This window comes from Brachyistius frenatus, unplaced genomic scaffold (assembly GCF_029030835.1).
Source record: "Brachyistius frenatus isolate BFR_SWC_R1_liver_20210118 unplaced genomic scaffold, ASM2903083v1 Contig_95, whole genome shotgun sequence".
NCBI lineage: Eukaryota > Metazoa > Chordata > Actinopteri > Embiotocidae > Brachyistius > Brachyistius frenatus.
This window is the reverse complement of record NW_027210694.1, coordinates 742,882-757,785: the sequence shown is the minus strand read 5'-3', so window position 1 is coordinate 757,785 and position 14,904 is coordinate 742,882. Positions and strand designations below refer to the sequence as shown.

General features: G+C 40.6%; 2 protein-coding genes across 2 annotated transcripts in view; one reads left to right on the top strand and one right to left on the bottom strand.

Annotated features, from left to right (window-relative positions):
• The window catches only part of LOC138628081 (teashirt homolog 2), a 253,786-nt gene that overhangs the window by 54,316 nt on the left and 184,566 nt on the right, over nt 1–14,904 (bottom strand). The window lies entirely within an intron of this gene.
• Nucleotides 1–14,904, top strand: part of LOC138628087 (uncharacterized) — a 37,489-nt gene that overhangs the window by 19,760 nt on the left and 2,825 nt on the right. Inside the window, exons 11-16 of the mRNA XM_069710884.1 lie at nt 876–962; nt 5,867–6,019; nt 8,955–9,084; nt 9,225–9,257; nt 9,661–9,758; nt 11,089–11,172. Coding sequence (XP_069566985.1) covers nt 876–962; nt 5,867–6,019; nt 8,955–9,084; nt 9,225–9,257; nt 9,661–9,758; nt 11,089–11,172 — 585 coding nt within the window. The remainder of the gene's footprint in view (nt 1–875; nt 963–5,866; nt 6,020–8,954; nt 9,085–9,224; nt 9,258–9,660; nt 9,759–11,088; nt 11,173–14,904) is intronic.

Genomic DNA, 14,904 nt, shown 5'->3' with positions numbered 1-14,904 from the left:
TAAATCAGCCTGTCGTCGGGCCCGCAGCTCTCCACTTTCGCCTCCGGTAATCTTGCCAGAGAAGTGGAGTTTGAGAAGGAGCCGCAGCCATCTGACGGCGGTATCTCCCCGCAGCGTCTCCCCGCAGCTCCGCTTTCTAAAATCATTCCAAATAATCGCTCGGAAATAAGGTTTGCTTGGTGATGTGATGATTGTACAACAGGTGTTTCCGACCCGGAGATCTGATTGGTCGACTGTACATTTAAGACGTGCTCGAATCATCATAAAATCGCACCCCGCTGAACACGAGTAAATATCAGTCCGCCTTCTCAATGGGAACATACAATTGGAATTGAATTTTATATGATATGAATGTCATGTTTTTTTTCTACTTTGTCATAGGTCTATTAAATGTGACCCATTTGGTGAAATTGGGTCGCTCCGAGCAACAGTACCGTAACACCACGGATAGTTTGCGCACTTAAAATCCTGGCGGCGGCCGGCTTGACCGGTTATGATTTAACACGCGACGCGGTGCTAAAATCTTAAAAATACACGAGTCCATCGATGATCTTTTTTTCCAGCGGATATCTTACTTACAACAAGACTGAGTTAGCTGAGCGGTTTAGTGTTTCCATGTTTCTGCGCACCACACTCGCTTTTACTGACGCGACTGATCGTTTTCCAGTCGTTTGTCGCACCCCCACGCGTTGCCACGGAAACGGAGATGACCCCACCAACGACGAGTTTGACGAATGTATTGTGATTACACATTTCATTTGGATGGTGACTTGCTTTAACGTCATTATTGGCACGGCAGTGTGATATTGCTCGAGTGCACCGCCTCTTCTGCATGTGCGCCCCTCTGTAGCCTGTGTGTCTTTTCTCTGCTACAGATGTGCAACATCCCGTGCCTGAGCACACAACTCGACCTGCTGTTGACTCTGAGAGAGCTTCCGATCAGCATGAACGACCTGCAGCCGGTGAGTTTGACTCGATCGCACACAGAGTTCAAGTCGAAGGCCGAATCAGATGTTTTAAAGTCTGCGTTGGAAAAGGGGGTAAAACCACAGCGGCCGCGGCACACGATGAAACTCGGGCATGCGAATTTATTCTGTAATGGAAACGCTAATGTTTCAAACGCGTCGTGGATTTGGACGTAAACGAAAAGAACATCTGTGGACAAACTGACATTAATAAATGAAAGCTTTTTCCTCCTTTTTAGTTCGACTTCTACGTGCGAAGTGGTGGGTGAAGCACTTTCTATTCTATTCGACGGATGGTTAAGAGACTTAAAAACAGAACGGCATGAGAGGCACTTTAAGACACTTCTCCTCATTTGATGGAGAGAGAGAGAGAAAAAAAAAGAATGGGTCTTAACCCAATCATCTTACATTTTTTACTTTTATCTAAATTCCAGTGAAAAGCCACTTTGGAGTTTTAACACAGGAAGAGACGGAAAGTCGGAAAGTTCATGACTTTTCTATAATTTTGAAAGCTTTGAGACTCTTTAGAGCAGGGGTCTCCAACCTGTGGCTCGCGGAAAGGGGGGAGGTCCTTATTGAACATTAATCACTGGGTTTTCTTGGACTGTATTTGACCCTTTACAAATCAGTTTGGTCTCACGAGAGGTGCATGCACTACAGTATGCATTTAGGAAACATCTGTGTACTTGTACATACAGAAAATAAACCCTGCGCTGCCTGTACTGTATAGACTGGATATATATGTGTTCGTAGCTTCCGGGTCTGAAAAAGGAGGTCGATGCGGAAGTGCCTTAAGCTGCAATACCACCGAGTGCCACTAGAGGTCGGCTCCAAAAACCCTCCGGCTCCGTAGAGTCCCATTCAACTCCTCTTATGAAATTCTAAGTCAATACATTTTTGTATTGGGGGCTGTTTGATTGACAGGCCTGTGGTGCAGTCAGTTTACGACTATCGGTGGGCGAGACGTTATCTCAAGGAACTCTCAGAGGAAAAAAAAAAGGTTGGGGACCCCTGATTTAGAGATCAAATAAATCAAATAAATATACACAAAGTCCCGATTTAAACATATTTCAGCGTCTTCACAAATAACCAAATGTTTCTGGCTTGCAGTGTGAATATCCAGACATGCCAGGTTCGTCATTAGTCAGACTAATTGTTAACACTCTTATAGAGGGCATGTTTTTAAAAAAATTTTTTTTTTATTGGTGTTGGGGACTGCAGGGTGTGAAAATATTGCAGCCAGACAAGAACACCTCCCAGCTTCTCGTCTGCTTTTTTTTTTTCTTCATTTTTTTATGTGATTTTCTCAAGCTGCTGTTTCTTTCAGCATCAGTGCTTCAGCCCTAATCTCTTGTCTGCTGACTTGTCTGAGAACGAAGGGGAACAATGGATGAGAATGATGGCGCTTTAATCCATTGACTGTGACAGTAATATTTCTTTGTCTAACAGACGGAGACAAACATATTGTGTGCTGGCAAAATGACTCGACAAGAAGAATTAGCAATTTCATTAAGTTTCAATTTACTCTTGGCTTTTTCTCTCGTGTTTTTGTTTTTTTCCTTCTTCCGCCTTTGATTTATAAAAAAAAAAAAAAAAAAAGGTAATTCGATCAAAACGTTGGTATTTAGCGTTTACAGGTACTCTGCGACAAAAATATGCCGCCTTTCAATCTGCAGTCCCTCACAGCACAATGTGTGGGAACATTGCGAGGTTATGGTCCTCTTAGTTGCCAAAATACCTCAATTCTTTTCCAAATCCTTCAATTCTCCGACACCATGGGTTTCTTAAGGCCCAGATATTAAGGATTTACCTGCCACCCGAGAGACAGGGTTTCATGGAGGGAAAATGGGGACGTCGCCACCAGGGGGATGCTATTCATACTGACACGTGCTTGCTGTTGGTGTTTCACTGCCAGGTTGACAGGTTTTAGTCTGCACTGTTGGGGCCCGGCTACTTCTTTAACTTGTTCGCTGCAGCCGTTTAAAAAAATATACACAAGAAAAGCCACAGACGCAGAACAAAAGCCGGTGATGCAGAGGACAGGGAGGCATCACCTGAAACCGTAATGTACCGGATGACAAAACCCAAACGTAGCATTTTCAGTGGTTAAATTAACGACCAATTATTTGAAACAAAGTCACAATAAAATGAAAGCTAGAGGATCATTATTTTTCTGTGGAGTTACAGAATTTGCTGGCTGGGTTTAAAGGCCCGTGACGGATTTAGATGAAACCTCCGAAGCAGAACTTTTGTCAGTACCTTCTGGGTGTGAGAGTAATTACAAAAACATGCAATAGCTGCAAAGCCCACTTCAAATATTTTACTAAAACCAACGTGTGTCTAAGTGCAATAACGCGAACTCTGTGTCTGCCCATGATTTTTTTTCTTCTTTCTATGCTCTCCAACGATGAAATGCAGTGACTTGTTTGTTCTCGGCCTCGATTGGTTTCTTTTTTTATTTTTTTTACCTCCATCCTTCCTCTGAATGCTGAAATTGCTCTCAGGAGCGTCCACTTCACAACACACTTGACTGCTCTCTTTCACTGCAGTCACAACTTCAACAGCTAGATTTATTTTTTCTATATACAATATTTTGAACGGTAAGTTTTATTGTTTCCCATAATGTTCTTCGTAAATGCAGAACAACGTTTACTGAAAATATTCAAAACATATTTTGTATGTCGATGTTTTTCACAACAACGTCAGAAAATGTTAAAATATTTATGTTCCCAGAAGGATATTATTTTGGGTAACGTGATTTAAAAACGTCAATATGTTTTGCGGTAACATTTTACCATTTTTTTTTTTAAAGCATATGATTCGACCTTTAAGAACAACATTCTCGGAACAACAACAGAAAACTTTTCAGATATAAGCTTTCTCAGGCGGTTGCAACATTTCTCGCTGAGTCAGCTCTGGCAAATGAGTCATTAGCAGGTAAAACGAGGTAAAACGCTTTCTCACCAGACAGCACTTCATATACTGTGAAATAGAGATTTATATGGCGGCGGTGCTGAAGCTAGATGAAGCGATACGAACAGTTGTAGCAACACTAGCAAGTATGAAGGAATTGAAGCTTAATTAAAAAAAACCCATCTACAATGGTCTTTTACCAACATTGTAAACATTGGGGGAATTTCTGTGTTGCTGACAGTTTGATGCGTTTCAGCGAATGCCGATTGCCGATGGTCAATGCTGACTGGTTAAAGGCTGTTCCAGCAGTTTCAAATTTAAATTGAGACCTACGCCCATTAAAATGCTTACAATACCCAATGGTGTGTGGCCAGAACTTAACTATTCACAAAATGGATTTGGGTTTGGTAATACCAGACTGTTTTTTTTGTTGTTGTTGTTGTTTTAGCAACTGTAGGTATTTTGGGCCTTTTTTCCCTGGAGGCAGCAATTATCCCAGTACAGCTCCAAGCACCAGAATGAGGTGAAGAAAACACGATACTAGAAAAGTCAACTGAATAAGCCACATAAATGTGAGATTTATGCCTCATCAGAGCTGTTTCCAAAGATTACTTTTTGGTTTTGCGAGGGAATACATTTAACTGGTTGAGTTTTACAAATGCACATGTACCAAAGTTCCTCACCTCCGACAGAGAGCAGCACACGGCTGCTTCTCTGAGCTTGTTAATGGAAACCACACAGTGGGTGAGACGGCACCGAACGTGGTTAGCATCCGCTCGCACCTCCCTTCACTGCATTGTCTGATCAGAGGGTGGAAGACGAGGGAGAAATGAATATATTAGAGCGCAACCATGCTCTTTCAGAAATGTAAACAAAACTTCTGCCAACTTAAATGTCACAAGAAAAAAAAAAACTCCTCCGATGATATTACTCTGGTAGCTAAAAACACACCTAACTGAGACCCTTAAGGTCAAACTTTACATGATGGGAGGTGTTTGCATTTGATTGGATAACTTGTACTCACCCACAAACTTAGTCAGTAAAGCTTTGATGTTTTGAGGAAGATATAAGAGACATTTTGATATAGAGAAGTTTTATATATCAGTCATATCACAAGACGTAACAGAGGAGTTAACACAGGATTAGACCTCAGAAAAGTCGTTGTTTTGCTTTTCATGCCTCTTTAAAGTAATGAGCAGCTTAAAATGTGGGATAAATAGTATTACACTGTTTACCTCTTAAGTTTTTTTTAAATTTTTAGATTTCCTTTTTACTTCCATACAAAATCAGGACGCCCTCTAAAAGGAGGTACATTATCAATAGCTTTATACGATGTCACAGATGGTCCTGTGCAAAGCCAGTTTATGTAGTGCGGCTGGATATCTGCCTTTCTCCTCTGTTTAATTGAGGCAGTCCCACCGGTAGGTTTTGGGAGGTTATTCTTAAAACAGAAGCATATGGTGGGAGTGTTGTTGCTGGCTGGCACGGGCCTTATTTGGAAAAGCTAACTCTTTTGTCAAGGACTGCGATTCCCTGAGCACCAACTCCTTTTTTTCCACCCCCTCTAAATTCACGATTAAAACCTTAAAATCCCCCTTTAATTTTTTCCGGAATGATTTCTATCCATATTCAAGAGGGTTTGTTCAGAGGGAAAGTGTGTGATATTCAAGAGGGGAACTTGTACTTGACACAATTGCATACCAAATAATAATCTTTTCCAAACAACAGAGTCCTTATTATTAACTATATGAGGTCAAATGAGGTTGTCGTTAGATGCCTGTTTATGTTTACGATGTAAAATTGTAAAAACCTTGAGTTATTTTGGTCGACTCTTTGTCAGCAGAGAGAGAGAGAGAGAACAAGCCTCCGCCTTTATTCCGGGTAGATTTCACAAAGCTGTTGTGCGGGGAAATGAATGTGAGAGGCTGTATGCGGTTGGATTACAGAACTAAATGACTTTGCTCTGTGCCCCTGTGTTTGTCTTCCAGCTGATTAACCAGAAGATCAGAATGTGCACGCAGCTGTACAACTGCAGGTCATTTGTTTCCGTGCTGGAGTACCTCCTCGCCATTGGCAATTACCTCAACGAGAACGCCGGAAAGGAAAAGGCCAAGGGATTCCGCCTCACCTCCTTAACTAAAGTACGAGTCCGTCGCTGTTGCCTGACCTTTGATTGAGTTGCAGCGCTATGGCTAATAAGACTACTCATTGACATACACGGCAGGGCTTCTGTCCGTCTTTCTGTTTTCGCTCAGCTGCTCAGTTGTCTTCGATAGTTGTGTGACTCCGTCACTGCCCGGCGTCACGGGAGAAAGGAAACTTTGCACGAAATATGGCCACGAGAGGCTCAGTGTCTCAGAAGTGAACCGACACGAAGTGCAGTCAGTCAGAGGATCTTTTGATCAAGGAAAAATGTCAGAGCCTGTTTTTAAAAAAAAATTTTTTTTAAGGTTTTTATGAGTAGTTGAACATTTTGGGAAATTCTTGCCAAGAGTCATATGAGAGGAACAATACTGCATACGTATCCATAGACTGCAGATAAAAAAAAAAAAGAGACAGTGTCCGGGTCTGAAGGGTGAGAAAATAGCTTAAATTGCAACACCACTGACAGCCACTAGGGGCTGGCTCCAAGAAAAACTTCCAGCTCCGATAGACTCCCATTCAAAAAGAGCCAACTTCTCTCATAAAATACAAAGTCAAAACTAATTTTTTTCAACAAGTCATTATGGCGTCATTAGTTTAATTCCCTTCTTCTGATCAGTGTTATGGTGGTCCTTCTAAACATACTTCCATAATTAATTCGATATAAGACCTGAATTAGATGTGTGTTTGGGGGCATTCCTGGTTTGATTGACATGCCTGGGTTGCAAACAGTGTCCTCAACTTCCCAGTCGAATCCACCCCTCGCTTCTCCAAAAAACAACAACACAAGATTGCCAAAAGGCCAGGCTCAAGGCTTCAAAACAAAAGTTCACAAACCAATGGTTGGCGTCACGGTAGGTTGCCACTTGTATGTATCCGGTAAATTAACGGCTACAGTTAGCAGCTGGTTAGCTTAGCTAACAGGGTGGAAACAGCTCGGCTGACTCCGTCCAAAGGGATCGAATTTGTCTTCTCGCCCCTCAAAAGCTCACCATCTAAAATATGTCTCGTTTGTTTAATCCGTACAAAATTAAAGTGTAAAAATGCAAACAGTTTCTTGGTGTTCACTTCAGATAGTCACTGCTGCTGGTCAAAAATCATCCGATTTTTCCACAGAAAACAAACACGATTTAACGTATTGATCAGTAAACCTTGTAGAGGTGCTAGAACACAGATTTTCTAACCTTCGGGACTGAGCCCTCAAAGATGTTTCCCCGTGTTTCTCATCTTTTGTGCTACGATAAGCCAACTTCTGTCTGACAGAGATATCAATCTTCTCATCTTACTCTAGCCAAGAAAGCAAACAAGTACCTTCTCCCAAATTACTCCTTCAAGGCTGATATAGTAGATGGATGCATAGTTTATGTTTTTTTGTTTTTTTTTACTGCTTTCTGAGGTTTGAAATTATGTTTTCTGTATTCCTTTGAATTCAGTATAAACCACTCTTTTGTGTGCAAGTCTCTCTGCTGGGAAGGTTTAAGGGGCAGCGCTCTCGGCACAGAAGTAAAACGTCCTCTGCACCATTTAATGAAGCCGAGGCCTCGCGGTCCCTCAGAGGTGTTTCCAGGACTAATTGCGAAGAGTAAACTGTTGCTGCTTGAAACAGACTCGCCTCAAATTAATGGCCGACTGCTCCCAAAGAAAAATGCATCGAGGTTATCTCAGATGTTTTTGTGGTCTTTTTTGATTCTCTTTTACTTGTGAGCATCAACACATGCTTTGTGTGTGAAGCCCTCAGAGGCCGTCCTCGGCCTTAAATTGGTAAACAACATAACCTAGAAAGAGACTATGAGCGCCGATCGCAGGATTACAGAGGTCCTTCTTGCATTTCAATTATGTGGCATCACCAAGTCTAACATGGCTCGAATTTTAGAGCCCTCATTACCATTTCATACAATTACAGCATGATTTAAAAAGCAGTCATAAATAGTTTATAAGCCGGTATTTGTACTTATAGTAAGAAAATTGATGCATAGTATTGGCACGCGCACAGTGTAGTATTATGAAAGTTATAGAAGGTAAACCTTTGGTAATGATATATACAATCATGTGAAAAATAACGTGATCCTCTTTGAAACAGTGCCTGCAAAGAAAGGTGGTATTCTCCTACAAATGACACAAAAAAATTTAAAAAAAAAATTGTCATTCTGTAGTTATTTTCATAATAAAAAAAACAACAACAGATCAGTTAAATGGAAAATGTAAGAACACCCCTTCGTTTATCACACCATGAAATTGGAATCAGAGGTTCCAGAATAGATGCCAATGATTGGAAGCTCCATAACCTCCCTAAACTCTGACAGCTCGGGTCTGATCTTCTCTTTGTTACAGAAATGTGTTGTATCATGATGCCAAGATCTCGAAAGCTCTATAAGGCTTTACAAAAAAAAAAGGTTGTTGTTGCAAAAAGATCTCCTAATTATTTGCAAATAAATTGTTAAACTGCTGTTAAAATCATCTAAGAAGTGCGATAGATTTGAAACGACTGTCCGTCCCAGCAAACCTTTTGAACCTTTTGCAACAGCAAACCTTTTGATGCAAAAAGAAGTCTCCAAGAGCCCGAAAATGAAATTACAGGGAACTCTGCACTATCTGTCCACAATCAGAATGGCATGTACTTATTTTTTTTTTATCTCATGAGTGTAAATGCACAACACAAATAGATATTTGGAAACGAGCAAAATAGTAAAAAAATTAAAAAAAACTATCAGTGCAACCAGAGTCTTTACGTTGTCATCCTCTGACCTTGAATAAAGAAGCTACGTTTCTTCAGCTCCACATCCAGGCGTATAGATGTGCGTACTTTCCTTTATGTTGTGCGTGTCTGTGCCTTGACACCAGGGACCGCGGGTTTTGTTCAGGTCGTGGCCTTTCTTTGTTTGTTTTTTTATTCTGTTTTTTTATTTATTTTTTCTTCTTCTTCTTCCCCCACAGATCACGCAGCTCCGCGGGAGAGACCGGGAGTTCACCTTGCTCCACGCCCTTGTGGAACAGATCATGTTGCATGAACCGTGCTTGGCCACTTTTACCCAGGAGTTGGCAGAATTTGAAACTGTCCCTGGAGGTATTTGCTAGTCAAGATTCGAACAAAACGGGAAAAAAAAAAAAAAAAAAAAAAATGTCTGCGGCACTTTTCAGTTTGAGGTCTGTTAAATGAAACGTGTATATTCAGTGTGTCTTTTTTTTTTGTTTTTTTTTGGACAGCTTCCATCAAAGGCTTGACCGCAGAGGTAGATGGTGAGTCGATCACATTTTACTACCGTGTCCAAAGACTGTTAAATTTGCTGAGACCGCTGTAATATTGACCCTCCTCTTTGTGCCAACAAAGGTATTTGTGAGAAAGTGTGATAGCAACATTTACTCAATCTGTCCGTAATTGTAGTTTTAGTTTACTTTGTTGAAGCCATCTCATTGTCTGGGGAGTTTAGGGTCTCAGCCCAATATACCGTCTATAGGATGACTCACAAACAGCCGCCGCGACCACAAAATACATCCCTCAGACGCCGTCACACGGGAGACGGCGTCTGATTTTAAAGCGGGCGTTCGCTTCAGCGCTTAAATATCACGAATGGTAACCAAAGATGATGTGTGTGTGTGTGTGTGTGTGTGTGTGTGTGTGTGTGTGTGTGTGTTTCTACAGTCCTGAAGAACGAGCTGCAGAAAGTCATTCAGTACAGAAAAACGTCCAAGAAGAGAAACGCCGGCGCTCATCAACCAAACTTCGCCAAAGACCTGAAGGTGAAGCGGCGGAGCGTTTTTTTGTTCATCACTTATTTATGCGATCATTTGAAGGTACTCCGTGAATCCTCTTGTAAACAAACAGGGTATTGATTACATTAAGGGTTTCTCCTCCGCATTGATTGTTTGCAGCCTGCAATTCTTTCCATCTTTTCTTGCTCTTTTTCTTTTTGCATTTGCACACGGGGGCCTTTTACAGACCATTACCGCCACCGCCGTCACGATTAGCGGAATTTCATAACAAACGTTGTGTCGCGTGTCAAACGTGGTAGGCGTGACAAGACGCGGCATTTACCGAGCTTCTTGTAAAGTATCGCCGGGCGCACAAAAGAGGTTAAAAGATCATAATGAGACGATTCAACGAGCATTTCGTACGTCAGGAAAGTAATGTTGCGCAAAAAAAAAAAAAAAAGAAGTGTTTCCTGCTGCGGTTGGTTGGAATATCGGTTAAAGAGAAAACACCTCCGCAAGTGAAAGGTTTAATGTGAGGAAATAATTCATTTGCATAATGTCATCGTCTTTAGTGTCCTGTGATTGAATGGGCCGTGAAAAGAGCGGGAGGGTTTTGGTGAAACTTGAAAACTCCTTTGAGAAGGAGAAAGACACCGAGGGGAAACGGGTTTATGAAGTTGTGTGAACGATAGCAGATTGTTACATCACTGGTCTTTTTGTTTCATGTTGTGTTTCTGAGCAGACACCGCCAGCAAGGCAAACATTATAATGAAGCCCACGGCTTTGTCCGTGTCGGTCGGCTCACCTGTATCATCACGCCTGAACCACAAATATTCCCCAACTGAACTCCTTCTTGCTCACAAATCGGCTGCCAGCTTGTTTGTCTGGCCGTCTGCATCATGACTGACTGCACTACGATAAAACATCTCTGTCAGATTAGGAGAGAAAGGAGCATATGTTTAGGAGATGACTGAAGTAGTATATTTTAATAGCTTAATAGTAATAGTTTATCTTTAAAGGTCCAATGACACAAAAATAGCCTTTTCCTGGCAGAGCTCCAGAGAAGAGTTGAAGAAAGTAGATTTAAAATGATATTGACAAAGTTTTTGATGCTTAAAACCACAAAAAGACATTTGCATGGATATGAAGAGTAAGAAATGAAACACCACAAAAATGTGAAAGATGACCATTTAATGATATAAATCTGTTTCTGTTTGGGTAATTAATTAACATCATCATCTTAAATAAATCTATGATATCGACTCAAATATTTTCAGACAACATGTCATGAATTTATATATTTTTCTGACCAGATTAAGTTAACAGTGAGTGAACAAACTGACCAGGAGTTCCTCTGTACTTTTTCTCTGCACCACAGACGGCAATTGAGAAATACAACGTGGATCTCTCTGCACTGACGAAGACGTGTGAGGAGATGAAGAAACTCTACTCTGTCATACTGGTAATCCCTGAGTTATTATTTCAATATCTCTTTTGTACAGCTTCAAAGATGGATGTTTCCCCCGTTCCAGTTAGTGTCTGGTCTGCCCCTCTTCAATTATTTGTCATCTTATCTCCCGAGCCTACATTTGGAGAGTGCGTGCAATATATTTCAAGGAAAAAAAATAAAATAATCCACAAGGTTAGCTCTTTTGCACAAGGTGTCCTTGAGGGCCTCTCACAAGTGTAGAATGCATCTCTTACGGTTTATATCCGTGGCCTCGACACCATTTCAGAAAGAAGAAAAACCTGCCGCAGCTAATTCCCAGCTGTAAAATACGTAATACTTCGTCGGAGATCATTTTCTCCAGGATTAGTGAACGACTGCAAACGGCCTCCTGTAGCCAGACAAGTTCGTCCCGACCCCTCGATGTGTGATGTCACGTCGATGAATGCGCCACAGAAGATTAGAAACGAAAAGCTTTTAGAAAACCCACCCCGGTGGGTTTCTGATGTAGTTTTTTAAAAATGGTTTACAGTTTGTATTTGATTCTGATTTAGTGACATCTCATTTTAAACATCTGTGATGTTGTGATGCATTCAGCCATACTTTTTACCATTTGTGATCCAAAGGCTCTCAGACGTGGACTGAAATAGTCGTATTCTTTTAATGAGTTTGTCTGAGAGCCGCTTTAAATCTCGACATGAGCTCTACCATTAAAAAAAACCCCTCCTCTGTCACACATATCATCAGATTTAGAGGCGGCGCTGGTCCCTGCGTGTTCTTTCATCACATCTTCTATAAAGCAGAACATTTTCTTTGCCCACTAAACTGGTTAAATTAGGTCTACAGAGCTCAAGCACACCTTTGTCATCTTAACAGGTGCTACGTCTTCTTCTTTTATAGAGTCCCCCCCACCAAAAACAATCAAGTAGTGCCTATTTTCTCACCTTTCACACATCTCTTTGGACAATCCATCATTGTAGAAAGTCCATTTAGCCTTCCTGCTGTATTTGAGTGCTCAGATATGAAAACGTAAGCTGTGAGCCTTAGGCCTGGTGGGGTATTCTGTAATACTAGGACCGCAATTAGATTCCCGTACGCTTCTATGATTCGCACACGAGTAGGCAAACAGACTCTACATCATCCCTCTCTAACTCTTTTTTATCTACATCTATCCTTGGTTTAGATTCAATAAGAGAAACCAGCAGGGGGACTTTTATGGGATTTTTATTTGTCATGTTCAGATTTTCACACGTTAATTGGAACATTTTGGGAAAAATGCAAATCCCTTACAGGAAAAACACACGAGTTTCCCATGATCACATGTATGACAGACGTTTACCACATTTTGCAACATCTGATAACATGGGGAAAACATGTGGAAAAGCTTTTACATGGGTATCTACGTGGGCTTCACACATTATAAAAGTGTTCCAAAACCACTTTTTTTTTTACAATATTTGGCCATACTTTTTTAGAATATGGCTCGATCAAAAGTACAAAAAAACGCACTCAACTTTTAATAAAACAAAACAAATCCCATGCACGAACTGTTACCTGCTGCTAATCTAAACAGAAACTCAGCAACGAAGAAACGCGTCTCATGCTGATGAGAAAAACCCGTTGCTTTCTATTTCTTGTCTCGTCTAAATCTCAGCAAGAAAGCAAATAAACATGTTTTTCTTGAACATTTACAGTAAAACATCCCGAGGAGACAAATCCTAATTTATTTCAATATTATCATAATCCTCGTATATTTCACTATAATTCCGCATTCTCAACATTAATCACTCCTCCAAGTGTTATTAAAAAAGGTTGTCGGGGGTCGTGGCAGCTGTGGCCTTTTAAAGTTTAACACATTGACCTATAACTGTGGAGTCACCTTCAGGCCAGGAGGTATATTTTAATCAGCAGGCAGAGCTGCCAAAATGGAGCACCGCCTCTGCATGTTTGACCAAAATTGGGCCGCTGGAATCTCGAGTTATTTGATAAATATATTTCAGGTGATTTTTCATTGTAGCGTCCTTCTCAGGCTTTTCTTAAACACCAGAACACAAAAGGGACAGCGATAGTATTTGAGAATAGCCGCAGTCCTCGGCCCACCTCCACTCTGTCTCTCCTGGTTTCACTTTGTGCCAACACCGTGCACTCGAAACCCCCTGAAAGTAAAATAAACCACTTCAGGAGCATTAAGGGGGGGGAGAGTGATCAAGACTGACTTTGAGCGCCGTGGTGAAGTGCAGGGAGGCAGCAGGTTGGGGAAAAGGTGTCGTATTTAGTCACATCTCGTCCCGAAGAAGGAAAGATGCCCCCTGAAAGACAACATTTTTAAATACAGAAAAAAAGCTAATGACATTTTTGGGGGGTTTCATTTTGCAGATGTTTTTCTTTCTTCTGAGTGTATGCTTTTTAAAAAAAAAAAAAAAAAAACACCGCTCAGGGTACGAGATAAAAGGAGGTGCTTTATGTAACGTCATGTAACACATCGTCTCTAATTTCTCTTCGTAAATTATAAGGTCAGCACTAAAAGCCGACTTCATTCAGCATGTTTGTAAGAAACGGCGTATTAAAGTCCAAGTGCACTTCAGAAAACTGCAGATAATGTGCTTTTAGTTTGGCCTCCACGGCTCAAACCTGCAGATTAAATCGGATACAGGATGCTTCAGTTGGGTGAAATAAACATTTCAACATCTGGTCTTGTAACATTATTTGTATTTATATAATTAACAGTATATGTTATCACTACATTATAACCCAACCTCCTTACTTAGCAGTATAAAACTTGTAGTAAGTGGTCAATGGCACTATAATGGAGCAGATTTAACGTTTTCTTTTTCATTGTCAGCATTTCCAGTGAAGACGAATTTGACATTATCATGAATGTTATTATTTGTTGCTCCTCTTGTGGGTAAACTATAGTTGTTGCTTTATACATTTTCAAACACTTAAAACTGCATTAAAAGTGTCTTAAAAACATCTATTTAAGGTTAATATAGGTTAATGAATTGCTAAATAGGAGTAGTTAAAGTATAGGGTTAGTAAACATCATTTATATATATTTTTTTATCTTTAATTCCTTCCACTACTGACATCGGTGGATTCAGTGCACCAATTATGCTTTTCTGATGCCAGCTCACAGATGATGGAACTTAGAGTAATCACAAACCCCCCTTTTTAAAATTTTATGTTGTAGCTTAACGTTTTGCCACCATGGTACGATACACAAGCAACCAGCAGACGATCTCATTATCCCTTCTTATCCTCACTCGTTAGAATGAAAAACACACGGATTCAAAGAGCAGGCACTCCCTTTATTTCTACTAAAGCCTTTTTGAAGAGCGCTTGTAAATGGATTTTTATTTTTTTTTATCGTGCAAGTGTTTGTAAAAATGCCCGGAAATGTTTAAACATGCACACACACACACACACACACACACAAAAAAACAACCAACAAGCTAATCAACAGGCTGCACAGAGTATTACGTCACTTAATCTGAGTAAAATTAAAAAAAAAAAAAAAAAAAGTCTTCTGCCCCAGTTAATACACAGTATTGAGCATTCCTGGCAGAGTGTGCAAAACATGGGGATAAAAGTATGCAAATAGACTAATTTGCACATCTGATGCAAGAGTGTAATATTCTGTCAAGAGAACAGGTGTTTACTCTTAGTTTACGTGTTCATCTGGCTGCCAGAGATTTTGCTGAGAGGATCTTACACCTGTGTAAACCTTTCAGAAAAGTCAGAAGACAG